The sequence below is a fragment of the Homalodisca vitripennis genome, chromosome 4 (assembly GCF_021130785.1).
Source record: "Homalodisca vitripennis isolate AUS2020 chromosome 4, UT_GWSS_2.1, whole genome shotgun sequence".
Lineage (NCBI taxonomy): Eukaryota > Metazoa > Arthropoda > Insecta > Hemiptera > Cicadellidae > Homalodisca > Homalodisca vitripennis.
The window spans coordinates 38,100,215-38,125,937 of record NC_060210.1 but is presented as its reverse complement, the minus strand read 5'-3'; the positions used below and the strand labels follow the sequence as shown (position 1 = coordinate 38,125,937).

The 25,723-nt window shown below is 32.0% G+C and overlaps 1 protein-coding gene across 1 annotated transcript in view; it reads left to right on the top strand.

Annotated features, from left to right (window-relative positions):
• Window positions 1-25,723, top strand: part of LOC124359167 (phospholipase B1, membrane-associated-like) — a 57,066-nt gene that overhangs the window by 19,319 nt on the left and 12,024 nt on the right. Inside the window, exons 2-4 of the mRNA XM_046811682.1 lie at window positions 17,720-17,908; window positions 23,353-23,566; window positions 25,187-25,413. Coding sequence (XP_046667638.1) covers window positions 17,720-17,908; window positions 23,353-23,566; window positions 25,187-25,413 — 630 coding nt within the window. The remainder of the gene's footprint in view (window positions 1-17,719; window positions 17,909-23,352; window positions 23,567-25,186; window positions 25,414-25,723) is intronic.

Sequence of the window (25,723 nt, the reverse complement as noted above, 5' to 3'; positions counted from 1 at the left end):
GACGCACTTATTATGTTTATAAATTAATTTTGACGAGAAAATAATGTTTCCTTTGGTAACCTATAGCATAGTCGAATCTAGATTTGAATATTATAAACCACTTAATAGGAGTGTTAGTAAAACTAACAATGGAGAAAATTGAATTTTGTGTACATTGAACTATTAACTTGGTTGATTGAATGCAACAAACATTCGGGTTATTTTGGGGCATTGCTCTTGTATGTGAAACTGTGCTCACATTATAAGGAATAATGTATTTTTAATAAATGCCGGATCAGGTATTTATGGTGTGAATTCTGCATTCAGGTTTCTTAGGCTTGCTTAATCGTAATTTAATACAATCAGTATTAAATCAATTTAAACGTGTTTCGGTTATCTAAAAATAAAAGAATGTTTGTATTCATTACATGTTATTTAGTGTATTTATAAACAATCATTAGCATATCTGTTCTACGGTATATGTCTAGCGTTTGTAATTTAAGATTGTTAATTATTACTTTGAACATCCTACATAGCGATGTACATTAAATGATAGTATAAGATAAAAATTTAATGTTAATTATGTTTAATACGAAACCAGGCTCTGTATTATTGCGATTAAGTGTTGTGTGAACTTTATTTATAAGTAGTTAACAGAAATGCATATACATAATCAAACAATGTAAATTTAGATTCAAACCACTTTGAGCTATATTTTTTCAAATTGTTTAAGTATATTTTAGAAAAATTTAAGTATTTGGTACTTCTAAACGTGGTTTTGGGATATGAAATATTTCTAAGTGATTTGATATATTAATATCAACGTTTAAGAACTCGCGTTCTGTTGTTCAGATCTAAATGAGTACAAGTAAGACCATTTTATTTGTTACCATTTGGGTCTAACTACAAAAAGGTTGAAGAACTTACACAAATTAATCTGAGGAAAGCAAGCTTCATTTTAAGCATTACAATCGTATTGAATACAAATAACCTAATAAAACTAAATTATGAAAGAAACTTTTTTATAAGAGTAACTGATATGCTATATTTCCAGGAACTTAAATACAAAAATGAGAGAGGCAAAGCGGTATAAAATATTTACATTAACACCTTAAACGCGGAATAATATACTAGTAATTATTGTAAAAACGTGACTAATCATCATTATGAAAACCTAAAGTGTAACGAAAAGAATGGAAATACATTGATTACAAAAGTAAAAGTTCTAAAAAATAGGTGTCCAGTTTAACTTAACTTGAACATGGTATCTGATATTATCTCTAAGCACATTTTAATTTTGAGCTTCACGTGCGAAAAACATAGCGTAATATTGATAAAAAGCCAATAGATTATGTGCATAGTATTTGAAATAAATAGAGTAATACGTAGAGGAATGGTTATATAGAACAACGAAACTATTAGAAATACGCTTAAATATAGATTTGGCGTCGATTTTCGAAGGGCAGCTTGGTAATATGCATACTAACAGGTTGTCTAATATCTGGGACATGTTGACGTGATGGCACATAATTATATGAACAAAGAAGATTGGTAGCCTCCTCACCCTCCAAAACATTCTTTAATATTTATTGATATTTATATATGTAAGTAATTTTTTACGAATATAAAGTTACCTTGATTACAATACAACTACATACTGCCGTATTACATGTTGTCACGATTTTTATAAAACTTTCAAAATATCCTGTAAAGTTGCATTTATATTACCATTTTGACCATCGACATCCAAAAAGATGTTCCGTGTAAAAAGTTATTCAAATGCACACGGGTGGTTTGGTTTAAATATCAGATACACTTTTGAACAGAACAAACGTATTTTTACTCATGTCACGCTGGAGTTTTGATCTCATCTTCAAGGAAATGACATGGCAGGGGACAATTCAAGCCTTTAAACTTCATTTAAAGTTAAAAAAATGCGATTGATTTACTATTAAATTTTTAAGTATATGAAACAAGATGAAATCTTCCACACATGTGATGATAACAATGTGAACTACTGTTTGTGTCTAAACAAGTGTTACTGACTAATATTAAATAGTAAACATTTAATAAAAACTTATAACCACTACCAAGTGACCAGTAGCACTTTTAATTTTAGGAACAATTTAGATTTGTCAAAATATTACTCTCTCACCAATCTCGAGAGACGTTGGAAGCCCATGGCAAATAAATATCATCAGTGTGACTGGATTCTCAAGCAACTCTGTAAACCAGCCTCGATGGTATTGGTAAATAAATCGGTTTTCCCAGAAATCGTATCTCACCAACCTCAATACGCTCACTACAACCACTGGCTTCGCCGTCAGCCTTTTCCATATAGTAAGAGGAAAAAAGAGAATAAAATACACCGGTTTCTTGTAACCCAATTTCACAGATCCATTTATACAGATATTATAAATGTTGACGTATATAACATGTTTGAAAAACGTTATGACTGCTGAGTAAGCAAAGTGAAGATACAACAATAATGGTATATCAAGTCTTACACGTTTATTTTTAAAAGTATTATAGTCCATATACACATTTCTAGGATATTATAAAAGAAATGTTTACAGAATCTTCTCGTTTGACTTATAATATATCGTCGTTCCCTAAAAAAGTAAAGAATTATCGTATAACTCATTTTTGTAATTATAAGAAGTATATTTGGTATATTATGTAAATACCAAGTTTTTTCGTAATAGCCTGTATCTTGTAAACTTTATGATGGATTATTAACAATACCTAGGATTGCAGTTAAAATATTTCTCGCTTAAAATGTAGATGCACTGTTAAAAAATTACCTTTTTATATTTTTAAAACTTTTACATTTTATTACTTCCTCCTCCATCATAGAATACAGTAACAATTTAGTGATCGAGTTTATTAGATTTCACTATGGCCAAGGGATTGTTTAAAAAGAGACAAGAACTGACAATGAAATAATGGATAATATGCTTTAAATTGTAAAGTAGTAATTATTATAAGAACAATTATAAAATTTTGTGGTTAGATCGGTAACCACGATGGTAACGAGACAAACAGAGAATAAAAAATAAAAATAAACTAAAATTATACTTTGACATGGAAAGTATAATATCTATTTCTGACATTTTTCAATGTGTTCCAAATTTAGGAAAATGCACATATAAGCACATATGGTGCTGAAGTATACAACTTTGTTGTACTAGTTTATTTCATTGACCTTTTCTAACAGTTTAACTTAACCTGTGATGTCGTCTTAATAGTTAAACTCTACAGGCTCCCCATTTAATTTTACTGTGAATTTTTGATCACTTGGAGTATAGACTTTAGTTTGGAAGCAACAGTTTGTTTAACTCGTTTTCTTATCTGGTTGTTAATGTTTCTTATCGAACTAAACTAACTTTGTAATGACCTACAAACTTTATATTATAGAGCTTAGAACTGAATGATAATGAATTAATATACAATGTGTATGTATTCATGTAGAAAATCATAAAAGCTTTTGCATATGACTAAAACTGTGCCTTTTGCCAGAGGTATCACATTCCACCAACTGAAACACGCTAGATACTTGTTACTGGTTTAATACAGTTGCATGGTTGAACTGACACACGTGAACTTTATTTCACAACTCGTGTATACTTGTGTCCAGAAGATGCTAAAGAGAATACGATGAACTCATGGAACTGCTAAGGTTTTACCGTTTAAATCGTATTTGTTTAATATTTACCATTAAGAAGTTTAGTTTATTATGATATCAATAATTAATTAATATGTTAGATTATTATAATATCGATTACTGCATTGATTTAATTTAGAATTAGAGTTCATATAAAATTAATAATTTTATGCACTGCGTTATTTGAATTTTCAATAAAATAGTTTGTAATTGTGGTTTAAAAATACGAACTTGTAAAATTGAAAAAACATAAGGTTTAAGTTTGGTTAAGTTTTTAAGCTTTTTTATGATATATGGTGATACATTTTCGCCTGTTTATTATCCAAGTTTTAAAATATGTATGTCCAGGTCTATTATAAATCCACAACTATAGATTTTCCTGTATGTTTGTTGGTGAAATTACTACTATATTTAGTTCTCTGAGCGATCCTCTCCTAGCAAGCTGCCCGCCTGATCGGGCATTGGTGGTGGATCCGAAATTACCTTTAATTGTCCCTTCCAAAAAATCAATTTTTAATAGATAAAGGAAGATTTTAATATGCAATAGACACTTTTACCATGCGTGTTTACACTGAAGAGATAAAAGTACTTCAAAGCACGTTTTTTAATATAAAAATTTCTGCTTAATTATAGTGACTTCTGGAAAGTACATTAATAAAAACACACACACACACACGCGCGCGCGCGCGCGCGCGCACACACATTTTGGATGAATGGCAATAGCCTAATTTACTCGTAATGAATTCAATAAACATTGAATCACAAAAAGTACTTGATTCGCCGAGACTCGAACCCGGATCTATCACTTGCCGGGTGAGTGCGCTACCACTACACCACAGAGCCCTTGCTTTTGAAAATTCAATTATTTTGTATTTGGCCGTTTCTGTCATATAATCAGAAGAATAAATACCTGCCAAGCGGCTTTTATTTACATTGATTAAATGTTTATTAATGGCAATAGCTTAATTTCATTTCGATAAACATTGAATCACAAAAAGTACTTGCTCCGGCATGACTCGAACTCGGTTTTATTATATATGTATATATATATATATATATATATATATATATATATATACTTGACGTTTAACCCGTTTGACCTTTAACCTCAAAATCAATAGAACACTCCCTTGAAACAGGACGGACCCAACTTGGATATACTAAGTTTCAAGTCTACTACTGAAATAATAGTTATTGCATGGACGGATAGATAAATTAGACAGCAACACGTATTTAAGAAGACCTTAATAACCGTCAATGAGAAAAATATCACTTCCTTATGAATTATGGAGGAATCAGTAATATTACAAGAGTGAAAAGTATTGTGAACTAAGTAGCTTCTACTTCTACGTTCAGGAAATCTAATTCAGGAAATTATATGTTACTACTGATAATGGAGTTGGGAAATAGTCAACGAACCAACACTAATTAAGAGGCTATTACGTTTGGATTTACTGCAGAATACAGCGTTAGCATAATGCTATGATCATGAAAAAAATCCAGTGAACTAATATAGTCTTGAGAGAGGAAACTATGATCTTTTCTAATGCCACCTTGACCGGGCGAGGATGTGACCTCAGCATTACTACTATGAATCACTCAGAGATAATACCAGGTCTGACTGATGTGCTGATAGACGGTTATCAGTCAAACCTAATGAAGGTCTTTGCCCACTCTCTTGTTCGTGACTTTTTATTAAATCTAATTTGGGAATTCACACTTTCCCAAGATTTGTGTTTCGGAACTGATGTGTGATGTGGTAGCATGGCACTTCGAGAGACCGATTTGATCTACTAGTGGAGGTGATTACGGTGTAGAGTGCTAAAAAACATAAGAAATGACAAATATAAATAAGTAAATTATTTTAAATGTTTTATATTTCAAAATATAAGTTTAAATTTACATAAAAACACACTCCTCTCCATGAGAAGTATGCGTCTGGATTTTGGGGAACTTTGTTTTATGAGATAATGTAAATATTCTGAATTAAAAATGCATATTATTTTTAATTTGCAGACCTAAAGAAATTCCGCCATGCATTTACTCTTTAAATTTACAATCAAAGCGTTATTTTGTTTAAATTTCTGGCAAGAATTTATGTTTTTCTTAGTAATTCATAATTCTGCATTCAAAATATAATTTACTTAAAATCTTCAAAATGATGACATTCCGCCATGAATTAAACTAAAGTTAGAGTCAACATGTACTTTTGTGTAAATTTTGCAAGAATTATCGATTTGGTAATCACTCAAAAAGAATATTTTCTTTAAATGTGACATTTTAAGAAGTCAGTTCCTATCTTTTATTAAAACTTGTTTGCCATTAAAAGTGTTACAACGAGAGCAAAAAAATTTATACATCATAAAGTTTAACTAAGCCATACATAGTAATGACTCAAGATTGAAGGAATATTAAACTCTAAACTTAACATACTTTTTAAATTTAAATTCAGAAATTAGTAGCTGGTACATTAAGCCTCAAATTAACAGGTTTTGAAATCAGGTCAGAGCTCTGTCCTGTTTTATTTCAAAACCCTGTTGGATGCAGTGGTTGCAGATGTTTCAGTGAACGGATCGAAGGTGTATTATTGTGAGAAACGGAGCGTGACCTGCGACTTGTCGAGTGACCCGTTTGGGTAGCCTCGGGAACAATCTTCTGACCGGCTGCTGTGTATTACTGCGTCTATTGTTCAGTATTTACAAATTATAGTTAGTAAAAGTGTCGGTTCTTAACGTTGTACCACAAATGTGTTAAATATCAGAGACGACAGTAAAAATCTCTCGCCTGTTGGCAACTCTTATAATATGTTGGTGTCAAAGGTCAAGTTTAGAACCTTCAAAAAGCCCTTCGGACTCTAGCTCTCTTGTATTTCTCATTACACCAGATCATAACTTAAAATTTATGCACAGTACCAATTTTAAAACGATTGATTATATATTGAGTGTTATTAAATGTAACAAGAACCTCGTCTTAAGTTACGCTCACTCCTGCGGTAGTAGGAGTACGGCTGCTGCATGCTATTGGCGAGGTCTAGGATTTGATTACCGGGAAGATCTATAAAATTTGCATGTGGTTTTAGGTTTCTGTCAAAAACGTTTTGTAAACTAATTAAATAGGCTATCGTAGGCAAATGACGGATAAATCATAACAAACTTTAGTACTGATTAACGTGGTCATTAAGTTTCAATTTTTAGTTTTGAGAAGGTTACTGTGGTGATTCTCTAGAAGAAACTCTGTAATGTGGGAAGAACAAAGAAATCTTATATCGATTATAGTTTTTAATTTTGTTTATAATCAGAAACTAGCGAAAATACGAGTGGGTCGACTTAAATTGTACAAAAATTAAATAATCTCATGCAATCTCATATTAAGTCGACACCAACTGCATCATGAAGTACACAAAACATTAAACTAATAGAGTTTGCAGCATTTAAAAATAGCAGCTTACTTGCGGGTGTTTCTTTGAAATGTGTATGTCACAAATAAATTCACCTTTGAGTACATAGTACAGAAGGTTAGTGAAAATAAATTAAAATGTTAATTATGGGGATAGTATTATCTAACGGTGTATTACAGGGATAAGGAAGTTGGTAAGTATGAGATGATTTAATGTTTATAGACCTGCTTCCAACGAAGCAGTAAAATAAAGAAAGGCTGTTAACTGGGGACTTTTAATAATGTATAGTTTTTTACTGGTTTAATGTTTGCTGTCCAAGGATAGTAAGGCACTTAACAGAATATTCAGAAGAGGAGGTTGTCTCTATTAAGGTTGTAACATATGCTTAAAGAGGCAATAACCACATTATTATTAGTCATTTAACACTTTTACGAAATATATTCCCAATCGCTGTTAATAACTTTGGTTTCTTTTATTCTTAAAACTAAACAAATAATTTTATTTTACAGAAAACTAAAAGCTTATTAGAGTAAAAATTTCTATCCTCATTCAATAAATCACAACTTTTTATTCCAGTACAGAGACTTTTTAGAAAGAAACTTTTGTTTCTTGTTACTTTTTGTTTTTAAATACCTTATCTATTTCGTAAAACCACTTAGCTTAGACATAAATACTAGTGTAGTAATAAAAAGAACTATTCTCAATTAATTAAGAATTTATCTCTATCAGTAACAATTATAGTAAGTCTAAAAGCCATGTGCTAATTTTTCATAAAATGTCTATCATAGCATAAAATTACGTAGTTAATGTCCGTAAAGGTATTGAAAGCGATTTAATAATTTTTACTAATTATACAGAGATTTACTTGGGCGTAATTTAAGTGAGCGTAATTTATTATTTCCTGCTTGTCTGAAGTATTTTGGAAGCAATATTTTCGTTTTTATTTTTGCCATTCCTGTGATCCTAGAGCAAGACAAAATTGTTTTTCGATACTGCAAGACACAAGCTTTCAAATGCATAACTGTATTAAAATAATTTGAAATTGCCTAAGATTGTAAAATTTTATTTATATTAATATAAAACTACCCATAACCCAAAAATGTTAAGCGGTAATGGGGAGGATTCCGCCCTATTAAATGAAAGGCCGTACAAAACTGAATAACTTTCGAAATTAAAGTTATTTTCTATATCTAACCATTATAACACTATTGCGAATAAACTGTATTATGGGTACCAAGAGGAAGTTTCAATTTACTCTTTACAAACAGTTAGGCAATTAAGAGACCAAAAAGGAAAATAATTTAGTTGAAAAGCTGTATTTATTACGATAGTACATATCGCTTCAACCATGCGCTCGAGCCTGGCTACATTCTTAGCGTACGGTACATAAGATGACGCTCGAAGTGCATGTCGTTGTTTTCTAGGCATAGCTGGATTCTGTTGTGCAATCATGAACAGACACTTCTGTGAATATACGCGAAACGATCATGATGTGTTAAAACGTTATACCGTGTAAAAACAAAATGGTTCTTCAAATATTGCACACAATGGAGTAACATGTGCAGACTATAACTGTCTTCATCTTATCTGTATGGAAGAATATGAAGAGTCATGTACGTAAACGATGTACACACTATTTTATAGCTGAGAGATACCCATTATTATAACTTCTAACAAAGAATGTCTCAAAGGCAACGTAAGACACTTTTTAAATTTTGGTTGCAATCGATATTAACCTTATGTATGGTGTCAGAGTCTCAATAAACTTTTCTTAAATATCATTATTATATTTATTAACCTTAGCTGTTTGCACTCGAGAAGCCACAACATATCCACCAATTTTATTACGTCTTGTTAACTAATAAATTATCCAAATTTATATCAACTTCCAGTTCAATGGGAACTAGAAAGGTATGCATCATTCAGCAGAGTTTGGACACTCAATTGATGAAGTGCATCTTCTCAAAAGATTTAGCGATCACTTTCTCAATGAATGCCATAGACATTGAGACAACCTTCTTCAATTAAGTGATCCATTAAAATATACCATAAATAAATTAATAAATAATTCGTTTATAATTGTATTTGTGTAGATTGAAAAATAATCCCAGAAGTTAGAACTTTAACTTTCATGAACTTTTAAATAAAAATAAAAATGTTGAAGTAAAACTGTCTCAAAGAATTCCAATTGGCTTAAGGAATCGTTATTAATTTAGTTTGCATAAATAATTGCATAACATATTTTAAACCAAATTTAACTAATAAAATCTCAATTTCATGCAGTTTGTATATGTGAATTTCTATGAATGGTGTTTGGGTAATTCTTGTTTTGGATCGTCTTCGAACTTTCAATGAACCTAATCCATATCAGACATAATGCTTTCTTGTCTGAATATATCAATATATAACTCCTGTAAAATGTTGTTTAGTTACCGTTACATTTATTTTGTACTGTTTCTCTTTCCTCAAGTCATTATAAGTCAATTATTATAAATAACGTCCAAAAGTAAAATCAATCAAAATATTTGTGGAAAGACGTGAAGACGGGAGTTTATTTAAACTAAAAAAAAAAACAACCTCCACATTTAAAAGTTGAAAAATCAGTAAAATCTTTCTCTAATAAAAGTTTTCTAACCGTACTCGATAGCTAAAAATCAGCACATTCTTCAGCATATTTTGTGACAACTGATTGAACATTTATATTTTTTGTCTATAACAATAATTATGAGTAATATTTACATGTAAATCCAGATCGTATAATATATAAACATACGATAAGATGAAAACTGTCTGAGTTTCTTCCAAAAATTGATGTTGAAACGACAAATTTTCCAAAAAAGTTATAGAATCGTTAAGAGTAATTTAGTTACAACATTGGGAAGTAACCCCAAAGAGGCAAAAGTTTTAATGTAAATAATGAAATGGATCTGTGACAGATGCCGCAGACCTTGTATGGGTATGCGCTGGAACATGAACTTGCGCATGAATCCAGATCATATAATATGTAAACATGCGATAAGATGACAAACTATGAGTTTCTTCCATGAAAATTGACCACATGTAAAAATGTTGAAACGACACATTTTACTAAGAAATTATATGTTGCCAAAAAGGCAACATTTTCAACGTAAATAATAAAGTGGATCTGTGAAAGATACAGAAGGCCTTGTATGGGTATGCGCTTGAACTTGAACGGCTCTGGGCCAGCCTGAAGGTTATTATTGAACTATCGAATGTCACTGTCCTGCCTGAGGTATCCGGTGACTTGCTGATATCGTCTTGACTGCGGTCATTTACCCTCAGTATTCAGAGCCTTAACCTACTGTTTACTTTTTACGTTAATAACCTCAACAAAGTCAAACAAAATCACGAGTCAGGATGTTTTCTCACACGTGATGGTTAGTGCTGGTAGACAGTCGTTTTTCCAACTACGCAGCTACGTGTTGTGTTGCTCCTATAATTTACGATCCATTATCCGGAAAGCAATATAAAAATCCATTGAGTTGTTTATGTAAGTACATGAATGTTCGCATGAATGTACAGGTTTGTTCAAGTGATTGAAGAAAAAATATGAAGAGCATTTTTATGTTGACCTTTCAAAATTCGCTCTCTTTTCAAAGTTGGAATACTAAAGAAACCGAACAAATCCCTATGAAACCTACAGATTTCGGTTCTTTTGTATACCTTTCGTTTTAATGTACGATTAACTGACGACGTTGATTACACAAAATAGATTAAATATTTTTTAAGAATCTGTTACCTATGAAACAAAAGGTTAAAAAGTCGCATACCATTTTCAAAATAGAAACTATTTATCGGACTTAATTTAATGGTAAAGTTTTTACATATGACTGAAACAAATTTTTCAACATAGTATTATTATTATTATACTATAAGTCCTGGCATAGAACGTAATGTTCTTTCAAGTATAATCTCTTGTGGAGCAGAATAAATTCAATGCATTATTTTTTCTCGATTGAGCACGCTATGGACCTTATAAAATACCAAAGGAAAAAATGCATTGGTGGTAGATCTAAATAGATCCTAAAAATTTGCAACATCTTGTAGATAAAAGATAAGGCCATCTTGCACGAATTAAGCTCAAAAATGTCTGCTGCATTTACTCATAGATGGCACCATTTATATTGTCTTCCAGTACATGTGTGATTCATACACTTTTGGCTTTACTCGCATCAGACATTGACTTCAGTGGATATACATGTGGATCGTAGTTTCTTTACTCATAAAATGTGCTTTAGAAGACTTTAATTTTAAGAACAGCCTGAACAGACCATAGCACATAACTTCTCTATCTGCATTCATCATCTTAAAGCACATGGAATACTTAAATGTTATATGCTTTTTGTCTTCTATCTGTACGTAAGTTTTTATCAAACGGTCCAACGAGTTTATGGCTTCCTCAGTCCGATGGACAGTTTTTGTGTAGGCTGGAGTCCTGCCAGAACGTTATTCATCTCCAAACGCTACCTGTTGTCTGGAATTTATTTACAATATGTTTAATAGCATGACTGGTCTGTGAAACTTCCCCAATAAAATCTTCTTAACCGGTCGGACAACATTCCATTCAAACTGCCTGTATTTTCTTCTGTTCAGTAAATTCGTCATTCGTCATCATATAAACAATTATATTGATATAAATTTATGAAAATAGAAATAGATTTTATAAACACTTTATATAAATGTTGAAGATGGAGCTTGAATTTGCTATTCTTAATTTAATCACTAAATTGAAAATATGAAAACTTTTGTGATGTGTCTAAAGGAGATAGCCTTGCGTTAGAAAAGGCCACACAAAATAAAACGTTATTGGTATCGGTTGGTGTTTCTTCAATGTACTGAAATTATATAAACTTGAAAAGTCAAGCTTAGAAATATCATTAACTTTTGGTGGCGCTAAATAGGAATAGTAAAACATTAGGTGATAAGTTGAAGTCTATGAAAGATAGAAGGTTGATAAAATTAGTGTTTGTATTACTTGTGAAACTAGACAGTACACGAACTAACATCAAAATATTCCTGTACATAACGCGTAGAACAATTTCTTACACAATTAACTTCTTAAAATATTTCAACATTGCTGCGGTAAACGTCGATTCAGTTGCGGTTTAACATCTGTCCACATTTGTCATAGTACGCAACATTGTTCAAAGATCTTCTTACTAATCATTTTATAAGCAAAGTCTTTAATTTTAAATTACTTTTTTCAAAGAAAATTCTTTCTGAAGCCATTAACGAACTTTAAAATTCTCAGAACTGTAGAACAGTCAGATTAGTTATCATAATTTTTACTGTATAATTTGAATTGCTAAAATTTTGAAATGCTTGGAGATAAATAGTCAGGAAAGACAAAACGTGTTTCGTGCCAGTCAAGTATAGACTCGTTCTAGTCCTCAGGGTATGAAACGTTAAGTCGAGTTTTCCAGCATAAATAATAGATTGATTTATACTTAGTCCGAACCAGTACTGCTCAAATAGTTCATTCCTCATTTTTATTTCCATCCTTTGTTTGGTTAAGTACGTCCTTATTATTAATAATTGTTAGTGAGTGTTTTATGTTCAATCAACTTCACAATTGAGAGCTGATGGTCGGGTGGTATAGACGGCAGACTTCGGATCCGAGTCATAGATAGTGCAGGTTGATATCCCGTCTGTAACCATATCAATTTTTATCAGTTCTATCGAAATTATACAGTAGCGATTCATTCCCTTATTGTGCTTGATAAAATCATAACACAAGTCAGTTGTCCACGGAAGGAGATCGGGTTCTCCTTTTCTACAAAATATAGAATATATAAGTAAATTGCAATGTCTTAATGCGATGAAATGCGTTGATCAGTTGATCTACTGTGTTCTTTATTGGTGGATTGATATCGTCATCTGTGTAAGTTTTCGTTGACATTAATGCACAAAATCATTGGATTAAATACAAAATCTACTATATAGATAAAGTGAGGTATTTTTTTAGAGATGTACAGTAAATCTGCTGAGTGTACTGCAAGGCGACAGTCCTAACACAAAGGGCTGCTTGCTCTAATCACGATTCGGCTGATTAGCGACAATTTCCAAATATCCGGCCGTGTCTTGGTTGATCGCCCCGCGTGGCGCAGCGCGGCGGCATGGTCGTGGGGGGCAGTCTCTATTGTATAACTGAGTCACTAAGAGTCATGAGCCGCCAGATGAGGTAAGGTGTAGCAGAGAGAGATTATACAATTTTTTTACTATATTTGGATTCTTAGATGGATTAAAAAACTGTATATATAGGTCCTCAAAATATAATGAATAGGTCTGTTGCTTATTGGAACTTAATTTCGAACTTGTACTAATTATTACTAAGGGCCTAAAATAAATTTAGAGATGCCAATGTACGTATTTGCGTGTAAAATGTATTTTCTGTTCCGTGATCTTGCAGCTGTTTCAGATAGTAAAAAAAGAATTTTTTGTTTAATCAGTTTCTTATTGTTGAATCTCTCAACGTGTCTTTGAGTTCGCCATTCCTACACTATTATTCAACAAATACACAATAAATGTTAAATTGCTCTATTCAAAATATGACATTATGATCATTATATTGTCTTCAATAAACAAACTTGAGCAAACTTAAACTGTAGAAACTCGTAGATGTATTATTTAGTGAGTAACTGGAAGTTAATATTTAAATTGCTTTATTACTTCATTATATACAGGGTTGCAAGGGATTGTCTCAACTTCATGACCTGTTTTACTATATCAATATTAGATTAAAGTATTAGACATTGTTGAAGATAAAATTCAAAATTTAACGGGTAAAGTAGGCTGCTTTCGGATATCGGCTGGTTTGTGATTAGTCATAGAAAAGAGCGTATTATGTAACTGCATTTATTACGTTAGTAGATTTTTGTTTGTTCTAGTTTTGCTGGTTAATATTAGTAGCCCGAAGCTCTAGTGAATTCTTAACGACTGCATTTTATCGTTATGGGGATGGGTACCATTGCGATACTAATATTCCTTATAGCAAACACACAACAGTTTTTTTTTCAATCGTAATGACGATGTAATATTATTAAAGCGAGAGATAAGTGAAATTTCAAAATAATACATTAGGGCGGATTTTCTGCAATAAAATGTCACAAAATTATCCAATAACATTGAATTACTTTATACAGTTAGTCTTAATAGCCGTTTTAATATCGATTATACCATATTACTGTTATAATTGGTTCGTAAATTTTGTATCGTGATCATACGCCTCTCCAAAACGAGTTGTTTATCCCAGAATAACTTAGAATAACCTTAATTATTTAGTATACACGAAATACATGATGCTATTAAAAAAAACCGGAAGGTCAACCAGTTGTTCTATAACTATAGCAGCAAAAAGCTGCTTGGGCATTAGAGTGTGACGAACAAACAAGTGATTATGTCATTCTGATATGTTGCGAAGATAAAGTATAAAAATGAAAGAGATGCAAGCGCAACTGACCTTGATGTATTTTATACTAACTAGTACTAATACTTTTCCCAATCACAGAAGCATTTTTACAGTATATTTTTAAGCATTTGTATATTCTGTTATTGTAAAGTTCTTTTTTGATATTCAGTAATTTAGTAATGGTAGTAATTTCTTAAATCCAATCCTTTGGTTTAATTTTAATATTTGAAGGAAATATAAAAAACAGTTTTTTTACCGTCATTTGAAGATTATGTATTAACAAGCAATTTTAAGCGATGCTAAGTTTCAATATATATTTAATGTAAAATATAAAATGGTTAACTTTGAATTTGAAACTTTTCGGTTACTCATCAAAATTACAAAAAAATTCATTAATTAATTTTGGTACTTTGAGGGGCTGTACCTAAATTATAATAGTGACACTAGAATGTTAAATGTTTTTTACTGCTTCTTTGAAAATGATAAAAGTAATTATAGTTTAAGTGGACATTTGTATCGAACAGCAAGTAATGTATTTAGTATGTATAAAATGTATTTGGTGGTTGTAAATCCCACAGTTTTTAGTGCATGGGAGGTCTGGGACACTTTTATAAGACGTCGCCCTCGGTTGTCGCTAAGGTGCCCCCTTTTCGGAAATATTTTTTTATAAGTACGTACATCATGATTTTTCAAAACAAAAATATCTACAGGAAAAGTAGTGGCCTAAAGCACTTCAGATAATAAGTAAGATAAGATACATTACAGTTTAAATGTTATTACTGAAAGAAATATTACTTATGTGCCAGTGGACTGTACACGTCAGACACCTAGGATATAATTACGATCCAGCCATTCGCATTTGATATCCAGTACCTAGCAAGTTGCCACCTTGCAGCACTTGCAGCCTAGTAGTCGAGAGCCAATGTATATAGTATAAGCATACCACTTGGTTTTACTTAAATTCAATAGAGAAACCTTTCTTAAAAATGAAACCATCTGGTATTTTCTTGTTTCCATCATGGTTACCTATATGACCAACGTACATACATTCGATAATACTCAGCAAAATTCTATGGGATGTCAGTCACCATAATAAAATCAATATTGCTAATATACTGAAGCTTTATGGAAAATTTCAAGTCAATAGGTCAATTCGTTTTCAATGTATCGAGCGGATAGACAGAAACTAGTTTTTTCCCTAGCTCCTCGAGTGACAGGCTTCGGTAACGCTCAGCCTATTATTTAAGTGTCTGACGGTCGGTTTTTCGGTTTTTAGTGTATAAGTATCTAGAAAAAAATATAACCTTATAAACAATTATCTTTTTATAGGTTTAACCCTTTTTGATAATCATTCTTTTTGACCTCCAACAAAACTAGCATCGTTGACAAATAATTTATTTTGTTTAAACTCAAAGAAAAAAAATGGTAGTGTGTTTATATATATGTATAAATTTCAATAAACATTGAATCGCAAAAATAATGGTGGTGTGTTGATATATATATATATATATATATATATATATATATATATATATATATATAATACTCAGCAAAATTCTATGGGATGTCAGTCACCATAATAAAATCAATATTGCTAATATACTGAAGCTTTATGGAAAATTTCAAGTCAATAGGTCAATTCGTTTTCAATGTATCGAGCGGATAGACAGAAACTAGTTTTTTCCTCAGCTCCTCGAGTGACAGGCTTCGGTAACGCTCAGCCAATTATTTAAGTGTCTGACGGTCGGTTTTTCGGTTTTTAGTGTATAAGTATCTAGAAAAAAATATTATCTTTTTATTATCTTTTTCCTATTATCTTTTTATCAAATTTATATATATATATATATATATATATGTGTGTGTGTGTGTGTGTGTGTGTGTGTGTGTGTGTGTGTGTGTGTGTGTATGTGTGTGTGTGTGTGTTGTGTGCAAAATTGTAGGCCGATACAGTCTGAACGAGAGACTCTCCTTGTTAGTGAAATACCTATCTTATTGATATATATATATGACGCGAAGGTTACCAAGTATTGAGATTACTAGTGATTAGGGCTGGTTCTGTAAGTACAATTCCAAGGTCAATAGCGTCGTTTACTTCGTTGGGAGTGATTATTTAGCGCGGAAGCTGCCAGTTATTTTGTTCCCATCATGGTTATCTGATCAATATAAATATATCGGTAACACTGAGGCAAATCCTGTGAAGTGAGATTGCTTATTGATTATTATAAGCACCATTATTGAAATCATAATATGGTGCTTATATAGAAGCCGCACATATCAAATTTTAAGTCTATTGTTCGTTTTCAAGGTATCGTGTGGAAAGACAGGCAAAAATAAGTGCGGAGTTTTAATCGTATTTGTATGAATATTTAATTAATTGATTACAGGAATTTCAGCTATATTTGTGAATATAGGGTTCTCATGGTAGTAATTTGAACTCTGATGTGGGGAATAATATGATTATTAGAAGAAGTATAGGGGATATGATGTAACTTAATTCACCCATCTATGCGGGAGTTTGGTTACGAGGTGAAATGATAAGTGTCAGCATTGTGGGTATTAGGGTCTTTCCTAGCTATATTTTATGATTTATATACTTCTTAATTTATTTTAATTCCTTGTGTGTTGCTAGCAATAAACAAGAATTATTGGTTACCATATTTAATTCTCAAACATCCTATGGTAAATCCGTTTATTTATTCATACTTTTAACGCTTTTTAACAGTAAACATATTTCTTACCTACAAATTTAGATACCTGAAGATTTAGACTCATACAGTGTCAGGCTGTAAATTTTACAAAATCTAGGCTGGTGATGAGAGGAAGAGTGGGCCTGTAAAGACACTCTAAGTGAACTAGACGTGGCACTGGAGGGGTTATTTCATCGGGATTACGTTGCTTTACAAGTTTATTAAAGAAGATCGTTAAAAATATCTTGATTTATTAGCAACTTCAAATGGTATTATACTTTCAAAGTTCCGTGACTTGCCATCAGCTGTCCTTTTCTTGCAATGGGTTTTTGAAATGTTATAACTGTGCAATATAATTTACTGGTGTCACAGCAGATAGTACCGACATAAAGATAATTTTTTATGTTTTTAAATCCCTGCCAATTAATTTTGAAACTAATACTATTACTTTTAAACTGCCCGATTCTAAAAAAGAATTTGCTTGCAAATTCGTAAAAATATCACAGAAATCCACTTACAAACTAAGGTCCTGATAATTTATTTGTTTGTATGTTGATGACCAGATGAAGGTGTGGCCCTACGCCATGGTCAGTCTACTGGTCTACTGGTCTGCCAGCAGTCTAGCCCTTGACCTCAACTGGCGTGTCAGTCTCAGCTTGAAGAGATTCGAGCAGGTGCGAGACGCCTTCCTCAATATAATTGGCAGAACCACCTCTGACCCCGGCCTGTTCAACAGGGCCGGCAGACTTCAAGTAAGTTTTTACTACTTCATTGTTGTTCTGAGTTAATTTGACCTCTTGTATGATACTTTTATACAGGTTTTAATTACTTGTTCCTGCCACATACACATTGTAACACACCAGAGTTACTTGCGATAATAATGCTTGGCATCTACTAATATTTTAAAAGGATTCAGCTCAAATTCCAATTTATACTCAATAAAAGCGACTCGCTTCGTTTGTAGAATAATTAAGAGCAAAATGAATTTAATTTTTTGTCCCAATTCACTAAACTGATAAAGCATGCTATTCATTGGTTCAGAACCAACTCATTTTTAATCTTTCTTCTCTGATTGATCCACGATAAATTAAATTTATAAGTTATTGAGACGGAACTTATTTATTTTTTATCAGAGATAAGCAGGTTTTTGGATGCCACAATTCGAAACAAATTCCAACATCTAATATTATCATAGACAAAGGAAAAATTCCTTAATGGACAAGTTTCTTAAGTCTTCTGGAAACGACAGGATTCCTTTAATGGTTGGCCTAACCAAACTAGGGTAATTGAAAAGTCAGCTGGTATGATTGCTGCACTGTTAAATGCATTGATTTTCTGTTTAGGGACAATGCAGATTCAAATCATCATAACAGTATTTCTCTCTTTGCTATCTCGTCTACGTTTTCTTATACAGACTCTTCACGTCGTTTTTCTCAATGTTGAGTATTTCCTTAAATCCGTAAAAAAGGACAGAAAAAGAGGGGAAATACTAGTTCTAAAAATTGCGTTGAATTAAATAAATTGACGACTATGAACATCTTACTCATATTTTAAAAATTTAAGATTTTTTACTGCCAATTTAAAAGTTACATAATGAAATATTTTTCCATTGGTATAACTATTGTTATTTTCTGGAATGTCTCCATAATTAAGAAAATGTGTTCCATAGTCTAGATTATGAGATCCAACCAGGATGTCAGATTTAACTTAGTAAATAATTTCTTGCAATCTGGTGTGTATAGAATATTTTTCGTAACTACGGGAACATTTCAGAAAAGACTGATACTCTCCTCATAGAGATATAAGTTGAAGGCAGATAAGGTATGGACTTTGTTGTAAACATAAATGTGTCCATTATTTTTTCAAACGCTTTGATTGTGATTGAAACTAGAACTCGTTTTACGCGGATTAAAGTCATTGGAGTTACATTTAAACATATTGGCATATTGTTAGGAAATTGTTATTAAAAAAAGAATAAATTAAAAGTGGAACGTAGAAAGCAGTGCACTTTTCGTACTTACTCTATCCAATCACTGCGCACTGACGAATTAATAACTCAAAAAATTAACAATGTTACTTAGCAAATTTTAAATAAGGTTGATTGCACATTTAATTTTTCCTATAACAACCAACCTTGAGCACACGTGTTAAAGTTTAAGGCTTATATTACCATGTGAATACTAATGATTTCCTCTTCAATTACTATCAGGATAAAACGTATCCATTACAGTACTTAAATCAAAGTGACATCTATGGTAGACAAAGATAGAAGCAATTAATGGTTTGTTCATTAAATTACCATGAGTAGTCAGTTTATAGATATTTAAATCAAATGACGATGGCTAATTACGACGAGACATCTGACAATTTTGAAAAGTTATTAGCATATTATTTATAATCCTGTTTTCAATGTTTATTATCTAAGTTGTTAACCTTGGGACTCCAATTGCCAGTTTCTCAACACATATCTTTGGATTATAGTTTGCAAAAACGCGCTGCCATTCTAAATTTACAAGATTATCGTAAGTGAGCACTGCTAAGTCTTAAAGTAAACTTTATGTACAGATTTTAATTACAACTCAAACAGTTTTAAGATTTAATATATTTTAACAATATTATATTGTTTAGAAAAAAATGAAACAAAATAATAAATAAATAGCTTTAATCACTCCTGTTCTTTCGAATTTTCAATTTAGCTCCATTTCACCTTCCGCTTAGTGCATCGTCTGAAATCTGACACTGTCACAGACTTCCTCAAGAATACGAAATTCACATCCTTCTGAACAGATCCAAAAAATTGGCGGTGAAGTAGTTCAAAACCAACTCTTTACATCGTTTTGACATCAGATACACCTATACTACAAATGAAACCTGTGTGGCCTATTGTATGATCTGGTGCACAGCTGAGTGCAATATAATATTTTAAAAGCGATTCAAAAGCACCGCGGAGTAACTGAGTTTTCTGCATATAAACGTAGCTGTGGTGAGAAAGAAGATTGATGACAATGAGAACACCTTTTTATTTAGACAAGGCAGAAGTACGCCAAACAACGTGTTGCATAACAGGATTTCTTGTGGATCAATACAAAATACCTGCTCCTTTAATTATTGACAGATAGAACAACCGACATTCATACGGAAAATAAAGGTTTACATCCTCTAGCAAAAAAGAAAAAAAACTATGTCAGCCTTCTGGGTGACAGGGTTTAATGACGCTCAGCCAAATTCTATGGTTGGATATGCACCATAATAGAACTTATTCTTGTCTGTGTAGAAATAAAGTTTCATCCAAATTTTAAGTTTAGAGATAAACTCTTTCTCCAGATATCTTGCTACACAAGACATTTCATTTTTCTTATTAGATTAGATTTCAGTGTTAAATAATAGAAGTCTACACACGAATTCACATAAAATGATTGTATTGTTGTATGTTTTGGAATAGTTAGGACAGATATAGCTCATTCCGCTGGGTTACATGTGTTAATACGAAACATGTTATATTACGACTGTACTGGGTTTGTTTACAAATGTATTTATTGTTCAATGTAATTAATTGCCCATAAGATAGAAAAAATAGTCACTAACGCTTACCAAATCGAATGGAGTGACATGCCTATCATTGAGCACAATGTTCCTCATGCAAAAATGAAGCTTCATGTAAAATTGACTTATAGGTTAGATTGTTTTCGAGATATCAGTTTTCAAAATTCCTGCATTTTATAACGTATTTCATTATTGACAGACAGACAGAAAGGATTTTTCCAGTTCCTTGAGTGATAGTCTGTGCTGTTGATTAGCCAATTATACTGAATGGTTTCGTGGTGAACCACACAGACCTCTTTTGTGGTTCCGGTGTCTTTGATGTTGACATAAAAAGAGTTCGTCTTGTTAAGACGAAATATAGAGGATATTTATGTTCTATTTTCTGTTATTATTATATATATATATATATATATATATATATATATATATATATATCAGTGTGTGTGACTCTCACTCCATACATTATAGGAGTCAATGTTTTTCTGCATATGGTGGTAGGATTGTGATATCGGAAAGCAGGAAAGATATTAGTAAATATATTGGTCAATACCAATATTTACCATATTTTGGGTATTGTACCATATTTTGGGTACAATACGAAGTTACAGCTTATCTGAGAATTCTTGCGATGACAAATTGATGATTTATGAACACATAATATTTCCTGGAAAATAAGAGATAGCATCAACGAACATTATCACAGCTGTTAGTTACTTTTTGATATAAAAAGAGACAAACGCTTATGGTCGCCATAATTCGCTTTAAACTTGTTCCCCCAAAAAGGTGGTATATATTTTATTATCCTTAGATTAACTTAGGCTTCTTTTTTTAGAGTAAAAAACTTGGTTCTTTCTTTAGACTCAGTGATATTTTATTTCTTTTTGGGGTTTAATTCTAATTAAAATATAATAGTTTTATATAATGTACCTGTGATTTTATTTTCTGTTTCTGTATACATTACAGTGGAATAGTAAAGTCTATGAGAATGAGGAATTGTATATTGTATATTGTACAGTTCCCAATGACCGGAACTGTACCCAGTGAATGTTTATGTTAATATCAAGGCTTCAGGAGTCGCACTGTTGGAGGCCGTATAAAACCTGTCTTGCTGCAATGCAGAATAAGTTACAGGGAAGGGTATTCTCCCAATAAACGTAACTTATTCAAAGAGTTTGTAGGTGCAGTTTATGCCAAACTTGCAGCTAACACTGCTCTTGGAATTCTCGTGATCACATGGATACGGTGACCTAGGATGTTCTCCCATTGTTCATGATTAACAAAAATAATACTGGACGGATTTCACTGTTCACTAAGTGTGTCCCTGTTCCCATTGAAAGACCAATGAAAGTCTTGAGCATTGAGACATGATAGGAATGTTATATGGTGATGAGGATTTTACCCAATGAATTAACATTAATTCTATTGTATGTTTGATCTAATAAGGATCAGTAATTAATTTAGTTTGGCTTAAATATAAATTTGATACCAAGTTTAATTAATACAATATTTCAATTGTTTTTGTACACCTCCAACATGAATATCCCGGATTTAAACCATCATCCTACTCCAACACAAGATACCGAGCTAGTCAACTGTTCGCTCGCAAATTTTCGTTCAGTGTATCCTTTTTCGTAGGATTGTGTTTCTCAATTAATTAACATGGTCATTAATCGGAAATAAATGCAAGCATGAGTCATTCATGTAATACAGACTGTGACATTTAATATTTCATTGGCCATTGAAATGTGAACCTGCCAATACTCCATACGTATACTTTAATAAATAGTTGATCCCCAACGTCACAAATAAATAAGTGGATTTGGAGATCAACTCAATTGGTACAGGGCACCGCTGTAACGAGCAGGAGCGACAACTTGTTTAAACTTTGCAATAAGTCAAGCATTTCAATGCTTTCACCAGAGAAGGGTCCTAATCTATTACACTTGGGGTTTCTTACCAAACATTTGTGTTAAAGTTGGAAGAAGTGAGGAACCTCAATCATTTATCGCTTTTTGCAGCCTTCCTTATTTGATCCACATACCAGTGAACATGTAACGGGTGTTAACTTTAAGAAACATATATTATATAATGCTATATTAAAAGTTGTTACTTATTGTCGGATATCTCTGGCTACTTAAAATTGCTTGTTGAAAAAAGGAACAGCTTTTTAAGAGGAAGCTAAAGCGCCTACTCGTGCAAGAAGCCTACTCTACTTGTTTGTACTACTCTGTTGGTGAGTTTGCGGACTACGAGTATTAATCAGTTCTGTTGGGTTGGAGGTGTCGTTAGATGTAACACTTTAGCTTTTTACCTTGTACACTTTTTTACAATTATAAGCATTTTACAATTGAGTATTATATATTTATGGGTACTAATTTGTTAATTTAAATATTTTATTAACTTTACTTATATATATATATATATATATATATATATATATATATATATATATATATTAATCTAAATGAAGTACACCATGCAATATTGTAATAAATTGTCTACGGCAATAAAGCTGTCATTATTATTACTCCATACATTTTCTTACGCCACCAGCAATGTATAATATATAATTATGAAAGTCCAGATTGGCCAAACAAATGATTGAATATTATCTGGCCAACCCATAATAGAATACTCTGATGTCCATGTATAGAAGCTACAGCCAACCATCAGCGAGTCGACGCCGTTTCCGTGCCGCACTGAGGGATTTCGCTCCACTCCGAGGCCGGTCAGCGTGCACAGACTGCGGCCCGGGGACATTGACGTAGTGGGGGCTCTGGGAGACAGCCTCACAGCCGGGAACGGGGCTGCGGCCTCCAGCCTAGTACACGTCTATACCGAGAACAGGGGTATCTCATGGTCCATCGGTCAGTATTACCATGATAATTTGGTGCATTGAGTTCTAATATATACTCCGTGATAATGAAGTAGTTTTAAAACTGATGAAGACCAAAATAAATATTAGAACATAAATATAAGAACATTTATATTTTTATTTTTTAGACAGTAAGCTTTTTCAAATACCTGAAACAATAATTTTTATAAAAAATATTTAGGTGGTGCTGCAAGACTTACAAATTTTGTAGAAGCTTTATCAGATTCAATAAGCGTTTTAGCGCACTCTTGAGCCAGAATAGTGAACAAACCGTGGTCTCCAAAACTGCTTGAACTAAAATAAAGTTTTATGTCTTTATTTTTGTATTAAATTTGCAAGAGAAGTCTCATTTTAAAGATATAACCAATACGTGTCTAATAGAATTTAAGTTTTTCTGTATTTTTATAGGTTATTAAAAAAATATGATTTAAATTTGTTTCTAATTAAACTTATAAATATTAAAAAGTATACACTTAAAAAGATAGCTAACAGGTATTTGGTTGTAAATTAATGATCTTTCTAAAATGATAAATTTTTAATGATTAAACTATAACAATTGACAACGTTTTTTGATATTTAACATTGTTCTTCTCTAGTAATATCCAAAGTCGTTGATCTGAAAATTGCTAAAAAATTTTTTTTAATACCTTTTATAAACTTTGATTTGATAAGACACATACATATTCTTTTTAAAAACAACATTATTGTGTCAGCTAAGTGAAAATGCTTACTGTGATCACATGATTGTAACAACTCTACCTGTGCATAGAATATAGCACCGTTCCAGTGTTGATTATCACAAAACATACTATAACGAAATGTGTTGTTAAAGCTGATCCAATCCACCGACTTTCTTGAAATTTGTAGATAATTGTTTTTGAGCAAATATGAAAACTGATTTTTTTTCCAAAATTAACTGTGTGGCTTACTAAAGTCGAAATTGTATTTAGAGCCAAGTGAAAAGCCGAGTTAATGTTAATATTGTAAACATGCATTAAACTAAGTCTTCATATCCGAAAACAAATAATATTAGTGAGCCTTACTCACAAATACTTGGCAACATGAGCTACGACTTGGAACGAATAGCACATGTAAATGTTGAATTATAGCATTAGTTTTTATCGATGTATATGTTATACCCTCATATTGTTGTATATAATTACCGCTGAATGTTTGTAAGAAAAAATTGTAATATTTACGTAAGCTAAAATTTTGTTTGTGAAATTGTTTGAAATTAGTTCTTTGTTTAAAGTTTGTTATTGAAGATGGATGGTTTGAAAAGGTAAGAGGATTTCAGATATTTATCACCGATATATGTTACAAAATATGTAATATTACGGTTTGATGATTGAAGTCTAATCCTTCCCTTAGGTTTAAAAACCTATTACTAGATTTCTTCCAGATTTGCTGGCATAAAAATAGACAACATAACTTAAGATGCAAATGAAGTACAATCATATATATGGAGTAATTATACTTAATGCCTGTACAAAATTTAAATGTCAGAAAACCAATAGTACATTTTCTTATATCAACTTTAATTTGTAGTTTTTGTTTAGGATGTACAGTGCTATACTTATAACCGGAACTAAAAATATAACTTATTGCAAAGGTGGTCAGGGGACATGGAGGGAGTTCCTGACACTGCCTAATATGCTGAAGGAGTTCAACCCTCAACTGGTCGGATACTCGCTGAAGGACTCCTTGTCTCACCACCGGGCGTCACAGTTCAACACGGGAGAGGCAGGAGCCATGAGCAACGACTTGCCTTACATGGCGGGACAACTCATCAAGAGAATTCGCTCAGATCCTCGGGTCGACTTAAAAAACGACTGGAAGGTTCGCTCTATACCGATTATAGAATAATAGAATTATATAACATATTAAGATGATAACTCAACACCGACACAGTTAAACAACCACTTTCGATATTGGAGTAATGGTATACTTAGATTAATTAGTCTGCCTTAGCCACGAAGACGAATTCATACGAATTAGTGTTAGTAATGCGTATTGGTACTATTTATTTATGTCAAACTTTGCACATAAACGGATCTAAATTTATAGAAAGTCTGTAAATATAGAAAAATTGGAGAGATTGATCACCTGTTATAATAAGGTGATCAAAGTTGTAAATTCTTTGAGAGTT